Raw genomic sequence first — 13,153 nt, 5'->3', positions numbered from 1 at the left:
AACACACTCTAAACACTCGCGTATAGTCTTTTTACAAAAGCTTGTGCAATTTCTACAGTTGTTGTCCTCGTCTTCATTCTCCTGCTGCTTTTTTGGTTTCCTTCCTTATCCTTTTCTCCTCTGGTTTGTTTCTCGCCCTGGTCACATGTCAGCTATTCTGCTCAGCACTGTCTCTGTGGTTTCCAGTGGTATTGCTCCGTCTTCTTTGTCAAGCAACGGATAGATAAGCCCCATGAAAACGGACCAAATTAAGCGCGTAACCGACACAGAAAACAGACGAAACCATCTGTCTGCGTGTCCGTCTTCTGCATCAACCATTAATTGGCCCTTAAGGCGGCAAATAAACTTGCTGTTCACTACACTTGATTATACATACATACATATATGCTTGATTATCATGACTGTCTTATGTACTTGTATGCATTTATAAGCTGTAACATGCGTTTAAACAAAAGGGCCAGTGTAGGGACCATCTTGGCCGGACGCAAGGTCACAGGGTCGACAGCTAACCAGCAGGGGCCTGTGTAGGGATCAGTTTGACCAGACGTAAGGTCACAGGGTCAACAGTGGTATAAATTAGGTAAAAGTTCAAAGAGAAAACCATCTACAAATACTACTGCTAACATTTTTTCTGCTGTTATCTCAAAATGACCCAAATCTTAACTCCCTCTTTTTTGTCTTGTTTACATCCTACAAATTTACTGCGCTTAGTTCTCCAATGTTCCCCCTAGTGGATTAATCCTGTAACAAGCGTAGTACACAAGTAAGGACTGAGCAATTACACTCATGACGAAGCCGGTTGAATATGCAAATGCAAAGCTAAAAGCAAGTATATTCTCAGCCTAATACTGCATGTCCTTTCTCCAGGCTTCTTCCTCAGAGGAGATGGGTCGCTGGTTGGGGGTTTTACTGGCTGAGACAGGCTCCACCACTGACCCCGCTACCCTCCACTATGACTACATCGATGTGGAAACCACCGCCAATGTCATCCAGCTGGCCAAGCAGTCATTTTGGTGAGGGATCACATTTTCTCTTTCATTTTTACATTTTTCCTGAAACAGCTGCCATGTGGGAGTTTAAGAAAAATTAGACCCGGAGGTGCTGTATGTTAAAAAAAATGTTTTAACTTTTTGTTTGAACTTCAGCTATGTCACATATTACATTTTCATTTAAACTTTTTTTAAAAAAAAATATGTTCAACACTTTAACCATCCTTCCCTATGATGGGTATTAGTTACATCCAGGGAAGGATAAGGAGGTCTTCAGGGTTGAGCTACAATTTTATTTGCTGCTTTTCCCATTGATTTGTTCTTCCCATAAGGGAAAGCTGAGGATCATCATTTGTTAGATGGGTTAGGTAGTGATTTTGGGGTTTTTAGGGTTAAGTCATAAGCTCTGTAACAGAAGTTTAGGTCTATTTATTGATGACTTGGGTTTTTTAATGCTGCAATTATATTGCTCCGTATTCTATATCCTGCTTAAAATGGGATGGTGTTTTAATCCTGCCGCCCAGGAAACCCCTAAGGCTTTACCAACTGATCTTATTCTAAAGTAGAAAAACTGTGAGTGTTTGTCAATAACATATGCAGATATCAGCCCTTGTAAATCAAGAAAAGGCCTCACCGCACTAATTTCCTAACAATAAAAAAGGTCCTTGAAGTTTTTTCTCATAAAATTTTTATTTGAACTTCAACTATGTCACCACTTAGATTTTCATTTCAAATTTGTTTTAATATATATTCAACATTTAAACTACAAAACTTTCTTGCCATCCTCCCCTATGATAAAAATAATACCCATCCTTCTCTAGGATGGGACACTATCTTATTCTTCCCTAGGATGGGACACTATCTTATCCTTTCTTAAAATAGGCCAATATCCCATCCTACCGTTGGATGCAACTAACACCTATCCTTCCTTTGCTGTTTTCTCTTCAGTTTCACCAGTAAGCGCGCCATCTCTCCCAACCCATACCTGGACAACCCCATCAACGGCTACGCCTGCCCGTCCAGTATGGCCCTGCATTATGACGATGTGCCCATAAACGGCATGGTAAGGAAGCCACCATATTTGATAGATCAGCTTGTGGAGACATGCCTCTGTCAAGTCAAGGATGAGTTTTAATGTAATTTATTGCTGCTACTAACTCTATGCTGCCTTATCTCCTCCTTGTATCATTTCCTCTTATTTCTTTTCCTTTCTTTTTCTTTTCCTTTGACTTGTCTGCATGCTTGCCTGGTCTAACCCAAGGAGCCGGAAGCACATTACTTCAGTCCCAGCACAAGGGTGCGCCAGTTGAAAGATGAGTTGCACTATGAAAACACTGAGCTGTATGAAAACATGCCCTCACCCAAACTGGCTAGTTGCTACCCTCCCAAGCCTTCCTCTGCTTCTGCTTCCTCTTCCTCCTCTTCTGCTGGTCACTACAAAACTCCTTCTAAAGTTTCCTCTAAGTTCCTCTCTGCTGACTCCAAAACTAAAGACACTGCTCAGGTGACTAACCCTCTGCTCCTTAACCCTCAATTTATTCTCCATCATTTCCCCATATTGACATGATCTAACAGTTTCCAGCTGGTTTACTAAAAATAACTAAATGCGGAGTCAACAGATTGCTGGTTTACATCCACCTTGGCTGCCCCAGTGATTCTCATGTGAAGGTGTTTCAGGTGAACACAGCTGCAGCTTCCTGCAGAAACCTGGGTTTTTTGGTGGTGGACCGAATGTTCCAAGGAAGGGCAGGAAACCCTGCTGGAATAATAAACAGGCTTTGACTCAGTGGAGAAGGTGTTGATGTTGGCCACCCTGCAGCCCACCTCACTCCTTACCAGCCTGTAAAACGTTATCCCCTGGTGCTGTAGCACTTTGTTAATTCAATTATTACCATGCCTGGGTCTGAAATCACCCCCATGTCCGAGATTTGGAAATCCTGTCAGTCCGGATCATTACAGCTGATACTGATAATTAAAAAACTTCAGTTCTGTTGTAGAATATATTCATTGTGTGTGTTACTGGACTGCGTGTTGCTGGGGTTGTGTGGTTTTCCCCACACATTGTTTCTCCTTCCTCCTACCTCTTTACAACAAACGCAGGCTGTGTGTAATTTATATTTTTACCACCATGCTCTTAAATGCCACCACGACCATGTTAGCCACCACATGGTGTTGTATGGAGCTCCGCCTCCTCCCCACCACCGCTTTTATGTGTGTGCTGTGTGTGGTACGGCCAAGGGAGTTAACATTGCCTCTAAGACCACAAAGAGCAGCTCTAGGAAGTACGCTTTTATCCTTCAAGGTGAACAGCAGACTGCATGACTTAAAGTCATTATGGTCACATTTTAGTTCAGAAAAAGTTCTGTTCCTTCTATATTTACTGATGCAATATTCAGAATATCATGCTGCAACATTTGATTTATACAATACTAACTTTATAAAGCAGATTAAGATATTTTAGAGATATGATATGTGATATGTGTGTATATATATATATATATATATATATATATATATATATATCCCATCTCTCAGATCTTTACTAGTGACAGCTAATCCAGTATATACATATATATATATACATATATATATAATGTGTATGTGTGTGTGTATGTATGTATATATACTGGATTAGCTGTCACTAGTAAAGATCTGAGAGATGGGACGGGATGAAGATGATGCTGGATTAGCCCAGCGTCATAATCCCACCCCAAATGAGGGCTGGATTGTGACTTTTTTAGTATAGTGCTACTTAACCCTAACCCCTATACCATAATCTCTTTAATGTAGTCATTTTATACGTACATGCTAGTAAATCTTCTATTATATAAAAAGTCTAAGTCTTTATTTGTATTTTTTATTGTTTTGCTTGAACAAGCTAAAGGGAAAGAAGGGAACAACAGCCAATGGGGTGGCATCAAAACAGAAAGTGGTGTCGAAGAATCAGCCCAAGAAGAATGGAGTCAGTGGGACAAATGGGACAACGTCTATGAAACGCAACAACTCCAGTAAGTGTTGGTGGTAAAGGAGCTGATCTTCCACGGTAAAAAGAAAACTTTTTAGAGTATAAATGCAGAACTGCCTGACTTGGGTCCAGCATTTCCACTCAGGTCTTATGCTGTAAGTGAGCAGCAGACGACGTGTCTGGCTTCCCAGTCTTAGCCTCACCACTGCTGATTGCTTTCTAGCAAAGGCTGCACCACAGCAATTTGGAAAATGCATGATGTATAAATTACAGTTGGTTAAAGTATGTGTGTGTGTGTGTGTTGGGTAGGGGGGGATAAAGCAGTCAAATTTTAAACCTATCTTATCCCTGATTGCGCTCGGCCCATAACTGAGTCTGCTGCTGAGATGGGAGGAGGTGTCAGGAAAGCATGGGCGGGGCCCAAGCTGCTGGAGGGCGGGGACATGTGGTCTGGGTCATTTTCCATGTCCAGAATGGTTTTTCTCTGCTTAATATGTCAACAGACCAACTTGTAAGAGCCAATGTAGCTTGTTAATCCTCCAAGTGTCAGAATGGAAATACCACATGTGCCAACTTGGATTTGACTTGTCAGATTATTTTAACGATCAAGTATGTCTACCCAATTTTTACATGATACCGGAGGTTTGATTAAGGAAACAGTTAAATACAGAGCTGATGGCTGCCAATTTCCAGCGGTGGAAGGGATTGTCCTGGTAATTAATGACTGCTCCAGGCTGCGGCAGAGAGTTCAGCGGGTTTCTGGGCAGTTTGTGTCTCTGTTCCCTGATTTTCCACTTCTGGGCGTCCATCTCCACTCGGACTGTCTTTCACATCCAAACTTTGTCGTACAGATGCTGAACAGTGCAAGTACGGTAAGAACCGTGTGGAGGCGGATGCCAAGCGGCTGCAGGCCAAAGAGGAAGAGCTGATGAAAAAGAAGCAGGAGATCAGGAACCATCTAACCCAGCTGAAGAATGAGCGGAGAGACCTGCGTGCCGCCGTGGAGGCGGCAGCCGGTAAGATAAGACAAAGTGTCCAAAGGAGCGGAAAGAAATGTCTTCTCCTCTAACATGTCTTCACCCAACAGGGAAGCGGTCCCAGGCCTCTTTGTCGGAGCGCCTGAAGAAGGTGGAGGATGCATGCAGGCAGAAAGAGGAGGAGCGGGTCAACCTGGAGCTGGAGCTGACCGAGGTGAAGGAGAGCCTGAAGAAAGCCCTGAGCGGAGGCGTAACACTGGGCCTCACCATTGAACCGAAATCCGGCTCCTCCGGCCTCCAGGTGACAAATTCTGCTTGGTTTTAATCTTGCTAGCTAGTAGCCCCCCTTTAGCATGCTGATTTATTGTTATTATTTTTTTTTCTATGTTTGTAGTCGCCCTCCATGTTGCGGCGAACACAGGAGTCATCTCCATTCTCCAGTTGCGACACCAGTGACACAGAGTCATGCTCGCGGCCGGTCAACAGCGCATCGCTGCTCCGCCGCCAGCAGAGCGGCCAGAAGCCCTCACCTGTTCGGGGACACGTCCTCCAGAAGGCAAAGGTCAGCCACTCTTACACTGAAGGTTTCTGATGAAATCCAGATGACCCAGGTTTCTTAAACGCAGCATGTATTTGTGGATCTATGAGGAGCTGTTACGGAGCAAAAGCAGTCTCAGAACTCTACATCCATGCTTGTCAGGTCGTGGCTGCACACACATATTTAACTCACAGGAAGCTGTGAGACAATATAATACCCATATAAACCCATTAAAAATAGAAAATTGACATTTCCAAGGGTATAATAATCCCCCTCAAAATATCCAGTTTGCACTCATTATATAAAACATATATTTTGTGTTTTCATTAGGTAAAATTTGTGGGGCATTAAAGGGTTAAAATGGTTGAAAAAATACATGGAAATAAAAAAGAAGTGACGAGATCAAGAGTTAATGCACTGAAAGTGTAAAAAAAATTTAAATATAATTTTTTATTTTTAGCACCGACATGCTACTATACACACCACTAACCCTCCAATCTGACTGATAAACACACCACTAAGCCTGTAATCACGCTGATAAACACTCCACTAACCCTCCAATCCTGCTGATAAACACTCCACTAACCCTCCAATCCCGCTGATATACACTCTACTAATCCTCCAATCCCGCTGATATACACTCTACTAACCCTCCAATCCCGCTGATATACACTCTACTAATCCTCCAATCCCGCTGATATACACTCCACTAACCTTCCAATCCTGCTGATAAACACTCCACTAATCCTCCAATCCCGCTGATATACACTCCACTAACTCTCCAATCCTGCTGATAAACACTCCACTAACCCTCCAATTCTGCTGATAAACACTCCACTAACCCTCCAATCCTGCTGATATAAACTCCACTAACCCTCCAATCCTGCTGATAAACACTCCACTAACCCTTCAATCTCGCTGATATAAACTCCACTAACCCTCCAATCTCGCTGAGATACAATCCACTAACCCTCCAATCCTGCTGATAAACACTCCACTAACCCTCCAATCCTGCTGATAAACACTCCACTAACCCTCCAATCCTGCTGATTTACAATCCACTAACCCTCCAATCCCTCTGATAAACACTCCACTAACCCTCCAATCTCGCTGATATACACTCTGCGTTGATTTCTACCATGTTGCTTTTCACTTTTTTGCCTCCACTGTTCGCTCAGGGACAGTCGCTGACTCATTATTGGTTATATTAGGAACGTCTGCAGGGATAAAGCTTGCTAAACTCGGCAGAAATTACTGGGGAATTTGCCACATATTTCTGGGGCCTTACATTTAGCACACATTTAGCTGTGTTGCTCATTCCTCACAAATAATACCTCATTATAAAGGTGACTAATCATGGGGATGGGTAAGGGTTGGGATTATTTTTTGGGTGGGGGGGGTTGTCCCCAGGGACAGGGGTTGGCCCGCCCCGTCGGGTTCCTGGGCGGGGCTCTGCTGGGGGTAATGGGTGACCCTTGGGCCTGTGGGGTGCCTGCTCTCTGTGCAGCCGGCGCCCTCTGGGCCTGTTCACCATCGCCATGTGCTGCGCCGTGCCCCTGCCCCGTCACGTTGGGGGGCTCCAGTCTGGGGGCCCCTCTGCTCTGGTCTTAGTGAGCCACTGCTCTGTCTGCTTTGACTGTCTTGGGCTTGGTGCTCTGTGGACCTGCTGGGCCTTTGGGGCCTTGGGCTCCCCCCGTCCCCTGCTGATGCTTCGGGGTGCGGCGTGATCATGGCAAAATATGGCACACACACACACACACAAAAAAAAAAACACTTCTTATTGAATCACTTCAGTTCCTCTGAAATATTTATTTTTTCTGTTGAAAAACCTGATTCTGCTTCTCACATAAACTGCTTCTGTCTCTGTCTTGCAGGAATGGGAGCAGAAGACGGGCACATAAACCCTCCAGCCCTCACATCACGCCTCCTTTTCTGCTGAAGACTTTGTGTATATATTTATTGAAAAGTGTTCAGAGCGCGCTGATGAGGACACGAGCACAGCATTGACCCGAGCGGGTACCCCTACAGCAGCCTCGGTAAACCTCTGTGATACCGAGCATGCTCAATGTGCAAAGTTTTGCCACTTGTGTTGTCCGCCCTCAGTTCATCTCAAGCAGCCACCTTTTTTTTTAAAAAAAATTCCTCCTCAAAATCTTTTCTAGCAGTTTGAGTTTAAAAAAAAAAAGTCAAAAGCAAGTATTTATTTGTAAATGTTTAAAGGAAATACTGACTTCCCCTTCTTTATTTATGTTGATGTATTTAAAGTACTTTTCTAGATTTTGTGGCTCACCACTCAATCTGATCCGTAGGCCATCATTCACCGAGCTGCATCTTTAGGGTAATCCTAACACACCAGCGCCCCCTACTGGATGTTAAAAGAAGTAGAATACATTTATTCTAGGAAACATTTAAAATCTGCGGGACACTGGCCCAAGTGGTCTAGAGTTGTTCCCTGCTCAGATCAGCAGAATAAAACACCTTCAGAGAGCAGAAAGGGCCACAAAGCCATCCTTAAGGATGACAGCTGCAGTGTGTGTGATAAAGAGCTGGACTCAGCTTCCAGAAGCTGCATAGAAACAGATAACCAGCCTACACAGTAGAAAACAGCTTTTACTCACCACTGATGAGACGATAAATTGGTTAAAGATCACAGTCCACGGATGAGACAGATCTGCAAACCTTTGAGAAAGTTAGAGACTAATCAAGTTCATTTAAATGTGCAGCACACAGAGGCCATCAACTTCCTAACAATAAGGAGGAAAGTAAAGTCTGCCGCTCACAGAGGCCATCAGCTTCCTAACAGTAAAGATCAAAGTAAAGTCTGCAGCTCACAGAGGCCATCAGCTTCCTAACAGTAAAGATCAAAGTAAAGTCTGCAGCTCACAGAGGCCATCAGCTTCCAAACAGTAAGAAGGATTAGGGTGAAATAAGTTCCCTCTACAAAATCTACCCAGTTCCGATAAAAACAAATGTTGCTAGCGGTCGTTTGTCCGCTGTGTTACAGCCCTCGGTCCATCTCCTGCCATCCAACCACTGGCCTGCTGTATCTGTGTGTGTGCGTTTTAGTGCATTTGTGTGTTAACGTGTCCAGGGCACATTCCCCCCAGTCAGTCCTACACTGACTAAACTACAAGCATGTTGCTGTAAACTTTGCTGTGTTCTGCTAAGTTAAAGACTGTGACATCATTTTTCAGACTGCTACACACAAAAAAGGCTGATTAATGTGAGGTCTTCATGGTGCTTTTTCTACGACTTTACTGCCTTCGCCTTGTAGATTATTAGATAGATGCAGTATTTTCTGCTCGGCAGTCATGTAAATATTTTCTGTTTTCCTCCTGCTGTCAGACTGACTCCCCACAAGCCTGTGAGCTGCAGGCCAGAGGACAACAATGTCTATCTGGAAGTGTTTAGCTGGAGCGGAGCAGGCTGTCGGTAAATGCCAACCTGCTGGGCATTGTGGGAAGTTTGGGAGGCTTGTGTCTTTCTGCACCTTATAAGTTGTCTTTGTTCTGTATCTCAGACGGTCTCCACCTCGGCGACACACTCGCTTGTTTATAAGTGAATAAACTTTCTGACCAACAGCCATGAAAATGTGTTTTTATTTGACTTTATCATTCAGTCAGCAGCAAGTGTGCACAAACAGTTAAATGCAGGATTTATGGAAAAACGATTGTTACTGATTATGTTGAAAATTGGGCTTGGAAACCTGGGTGGACACTTATTTGGCGAAGAGGTCTTTCACCTTCAGGAAAATTAGATTTCTTTTAAAAAAAATTAATTTCTTGGATAATGTAGGAAACAATCAAACACTAGTACAGATTGGTTAGATTAAGGGTGTCACAAACAAAAAGAATCATTAGATGAGCAGAGGAAATAGAAGGCTGAGTATGTATCACAGTATATGAAGTTTTATTTGGGTGTAACAGTGACTCCTAAGACTTTTAAGGGTGTCAATTCTTACAAAGCCACTAAAGTCTAAATGCAACTTTATTGTCTAACAAAGTTAAACATTATTAACTATTTAGTTCATTTAAAACCTGACACAAGATCTTCCCTCTACTGTACATGTCACACAACCACACTCACTGTCCTCTGTTTAAACTCAATTTCCCAGACGTGACACAGAACATACATAACATAACACATGACACAACACAACAAATGATTGGTTCGTATTTATAGGATGCATTAAAAAAACAGTTACAACTCATTACACACGTATATGAACAGTATAGTCACACTCACCTTTATTGTAACTGAGATCAAAGCTGCCCGTTTTATTTACTTTGGCCAGCAGGTAGCATCATGTGCACACGAAGCCTCGACAAATGAAGGAAATCCAGAAGGAAATATCAGATGAAAGCTGTAGGAGATTCAAAACCTAAATACTGCAGTAAAAAACTGGTAATGGAGACAACTACAGTTCAACAAACATGTCAAATATCACTAAAAAGTATAGATATTTATGTATGTATGTATGTATGTATGTATGTATGTATGTATGTATGTATGTATGTATGTATGTATATATATATATATATATATATATATATATATATATATATATATATATATATATATATATATATATATATATATATATACACATACATACATAAATGGCAAGGTCTCCCTCCTGAGACTTTGTTTTGTTTTGGTGTTTTGTAATGGTGTGAAAGTCTTTGCCCCCTTCCTGATTTGTTATATTTTTGCATGTCTGTCACACTTAAATGTTTCTGATCATCAGACAAATTTAAATTTTTGTGAAAAACAACACAAGTAAACCAAAAAAAAAAAAAAAGAATGCAGATTTTAAATGTTGGTTTTTATAATTAAGGAAGAAAATATCCAAACCTACATGGCACTGTGTGGAAAAGTGATTGCCCCCAAACCTAATACCTGGCTGGGCTGCCTTCAGGCCGGCTTCCGGTTCACTCTCTGATGAGTCACCTGGTGGCAAGGTCTCCCTCCTGAGCCTTGTCACTGGGACAGTTTTGTTTTGGCCTGAGCTTTGGCCTGACTTTGTCAGGCAGGTCCTATTTAAGTGATTTCTTGATTGAGAACAGGTGTGACAGTGATCAGGCCTGGGTATGGCTAGAGAAACTCAGGTGTGATAAATAACAGTTTTGTTTTAAAACAAAACACAGGGCCATGTAAGGTTGGATATTTTTTCTCCCTTAATAATGAAAATCTTCATTTAAAAACTGCATAAACATTACATGGCAAACATGTTTTCACACCACTGTGTGTATATATATATATATATATACACACATACATACATCATCCTCATCACAAGTCTTGTCGGTCAGTCATATAGACACTGACAGGCAGTTATTTTCTTTGGGTGTGATTCCTCATGTGGGAGCGCAGCCCTTTTCCTGGGTCACCCAGTCTTCCACAAACACTCCAGGGTATTTGTCCTTCTGAGGTAAGAGGTCTACGTATTCTGCGGCCTCTCTTGTCCTGGATGGATGGGGCTCTTTCCCTATTGAAGGACTCAATGTCGTGGCTGATCTTTCCTGGTCAGCAGCCAGGTTTTTCTTCAATGTTACAGCTCCTGAGATTCATTTTCAATGTGTCTTTGAAGCAAACTATGGGTCTTGCCAGGGTACACCTTCCCTCCTTTAGTTGCCCATAGAGCAGCATTTCTGGAATGTGGCTATCAGGCATCCAGACAACATGCCCTGCCCAGTGGACCTGGGCCTTGATGATCAAGCTTTCAGTGATGGGGTAAGCCACACCCCTGGAGGATCTTCAGGTTTGACATCTTGTCCTGCTACTTGATGTTGCATATTGTCTGCAGACACCTCTGATGGAACTGCTCGAGCTGCTGGATGTGATGGCGGTAGGTTGTCCAGGTTTCACAACCGTAAACGAGGGCACTCAGGACGACTGCTCTGTAAACAGCAGTTTTTGTGTGCAGTCTTATACCACAAATAAAATTTTTAATGCTTTCTTTGCACTGTCTTTAATGCTTTTAATGTTTTATGTAAAGTATTTTGAATTGTTTTGCACATGAAACCGTACAAATAAAGTTGCCTTGGAGTTATAGTTCTTACATAATTGGAGCATTTTACATCGAATTTAAAGTTGTAAATATTGAATTTACAACATATGTACAACACCAGAACGGAAGAGTGTCCAGCCCCTCTCCAGGACTGGTTCCAGGTGCGAGTTTGGATATTATAGTTTTGGTTTCAAGTGGAGCTGCAGCACTTCAATTTCCTGTTAAAATTATCTACAATAAAACCACAAGATTCAGGTAAAATCTGAGCTGAAGGGTATTGCATGAAACCAAGATAAGGGATTAAGCCGGGATATGTTGGTTATCCTGGCTGAATTTAGCCCTAAGTCGGTTGCATGAAAGCAGCTCAAACTAAACCCGGCCAAGTTACTGTGGTGATTTATCCGCTGCAGCTAGCCTGCTCCAGACCAGACTAACTGCCGGCGAATCACCTGCATGTCCAACGTCAATTCTACGTGACCTACAAAACACACCCATATCGCTTACCCATATCACTCATGGGGAGGGTTGCCACAGTTAAAATGATGGTTCTATCTAAAGTAAACTACCTGTTTTCAATGATACCCACTAAACCATCCTCCAGCTGGTTTAAGTCACTGGACTGACATATATCTAAATTTTTATGGAAAAACAAGCCATCACGTGTCAGTCTAAAATCTTTACAACAGACTAAAGATAGAGGTGGATTGAAGCTACCCAGCTTTAATCACTTTTTCTTAGCTAACATGCTGCAGTATATCTCCAAATGGCTTAAACCTAGCGGTCTGGATGAACCATGGTTAGATGTAGAGCAAGCATTATGTGAGGATGTGTTTATCTCTGACCTGCCATTCATCAGCTCAACCATCAAAACACATAAGAGTTTCAAAAGCATTAATATCAGTTCCTCTTTAGTGGCTTGGTGGGAATTTCTAAAAATAACCAAATCCTCACTTTTTCCATGTAAGTTTACACCCCTCTGGAACAACCCTGACATCCTGCAAAACAAAAAGCTTATCAATTTCACTCAATGGAAAAATAAAGAAATAAAACAGAACATATAATAGAAAATGGAAACTTCTTGTCATTTAATATTCTCACTTCACAATATGGAATCAGTAGCAAAAAATTTTTAGAATATGACCAGCTTAAATCTATTATATGTAAAAAAAAATATACCATTAATCAATTAAACTTACAGCTACCTATTAGGGTGGCAGAATTCATGAATCTCAATGCCCCAAAGCTATTATCAAAAACATATAGACTATTATCTAAACTAGAAGACTCAATCTGTCTTCCAACTTCAAAATGGGAGGGTGACTTATCCAGTAACTTTAATAAAGATAAATGGTCACAAATATGTTTAAACACCTTTAAAATGACTAAGAATTCAAATATGCAACTAATAGAATTCAAAATTCTGCATAGAACTCATTATACAGGACAAAAGATGTTCAGGATGGGTCTGTCACAATCAAACATCTGCCCACACTGCAATGAAAACACATCTGACAACTATCTCCATGCCTTGTGGTCCTGCACACCTGTCCGCAGGTTCTGGCTTCAGGTATGTGTGGACATGTCAACATGGTTTAAATGTAGTATTCTTGCAAACCCCACACTGTGTCTACTAGGTGACTTGGGTGACATTAATATGGCAATTAACTCTGCACA

The 13,153-nt window shown here is 42.0% G+C and overlaps 1 protein-coding gene across 2 annotated transcripts in view; it reads left to right on the top strand.

Annotated features, from left to right (window-relative positions):
• The window catches only part of afap1 (actin filament associated protein 1), a 63,149-nt gene extending 54,099 nt beyond the window's left edge, over nucleotides 1-9,050 (top strand). The window contains exons 12-19 of one of the 2 annotated variants that reach the window (XM_041986379.1): nucleotides 868-1,013; nucleotides 1,938-2,052; nucleotides 2,251-2,493; nucleotides 3,868-3,997; nucleotides 4,806-4,970; nucleotides 5,042-5,232; nucleotides 5,326-5,493; nucleotides 7,344-9,050. In XM_041986379.1, the coding sequence (XP_041842313.1) occupies nucleotides 868-1,013; nucleotides 1,938-2,052; nucleotides 2,251-2,493; nucleotides 3,868-3,997; nucleotides 4,806-4,970; nucleotides 5,042-5,232; nucleotides 5,326-5,493; nucleotides 7,344-7,370 (1,185 nt within the window). In that variant the 3' untranslated portion in view covers nucleotides 7,371-9,050. The remainder of the gene's footprint in view (nucleotides 1-867; nucleotides 1,014-1,937; nucleotides 2,053-2,250; nucleotides 2,494-3,867; nucleotides 3,998-4,805; nucleotides 4,971-5,041; nucleotides 5,233-5,325; nucleotides 5,494-7,343) is intronic. The other variant, XM_041986380.1, reaches the window with a different exon arrangement.
• Nucleotides 9,051-13,153: the final 4,103 nt, after the last annotated feature.

Source organism: Melanotaenia boesemani, chromosome 5 (assembly GCF_017639745.1).
Source record: "Melanotaenia boesemani isolate fMelBoe1 chromosome 5, fMelBoe1.pri, whole genome shotgun sequence".
NCBI classification, from domain to species: domain Eukaryota; kingdom Metazoa; phylum Chordata; class Actinopteri; order Atheriniformes; family Melanotaeniidae; genus Melanotaenia; species Melanotaenia boesemani.
The sequence above is the reverse complement of the archived record's forward strand: the minus strand, read 5'-3'. Positions and strand labels throughout refer to the sequence as shown.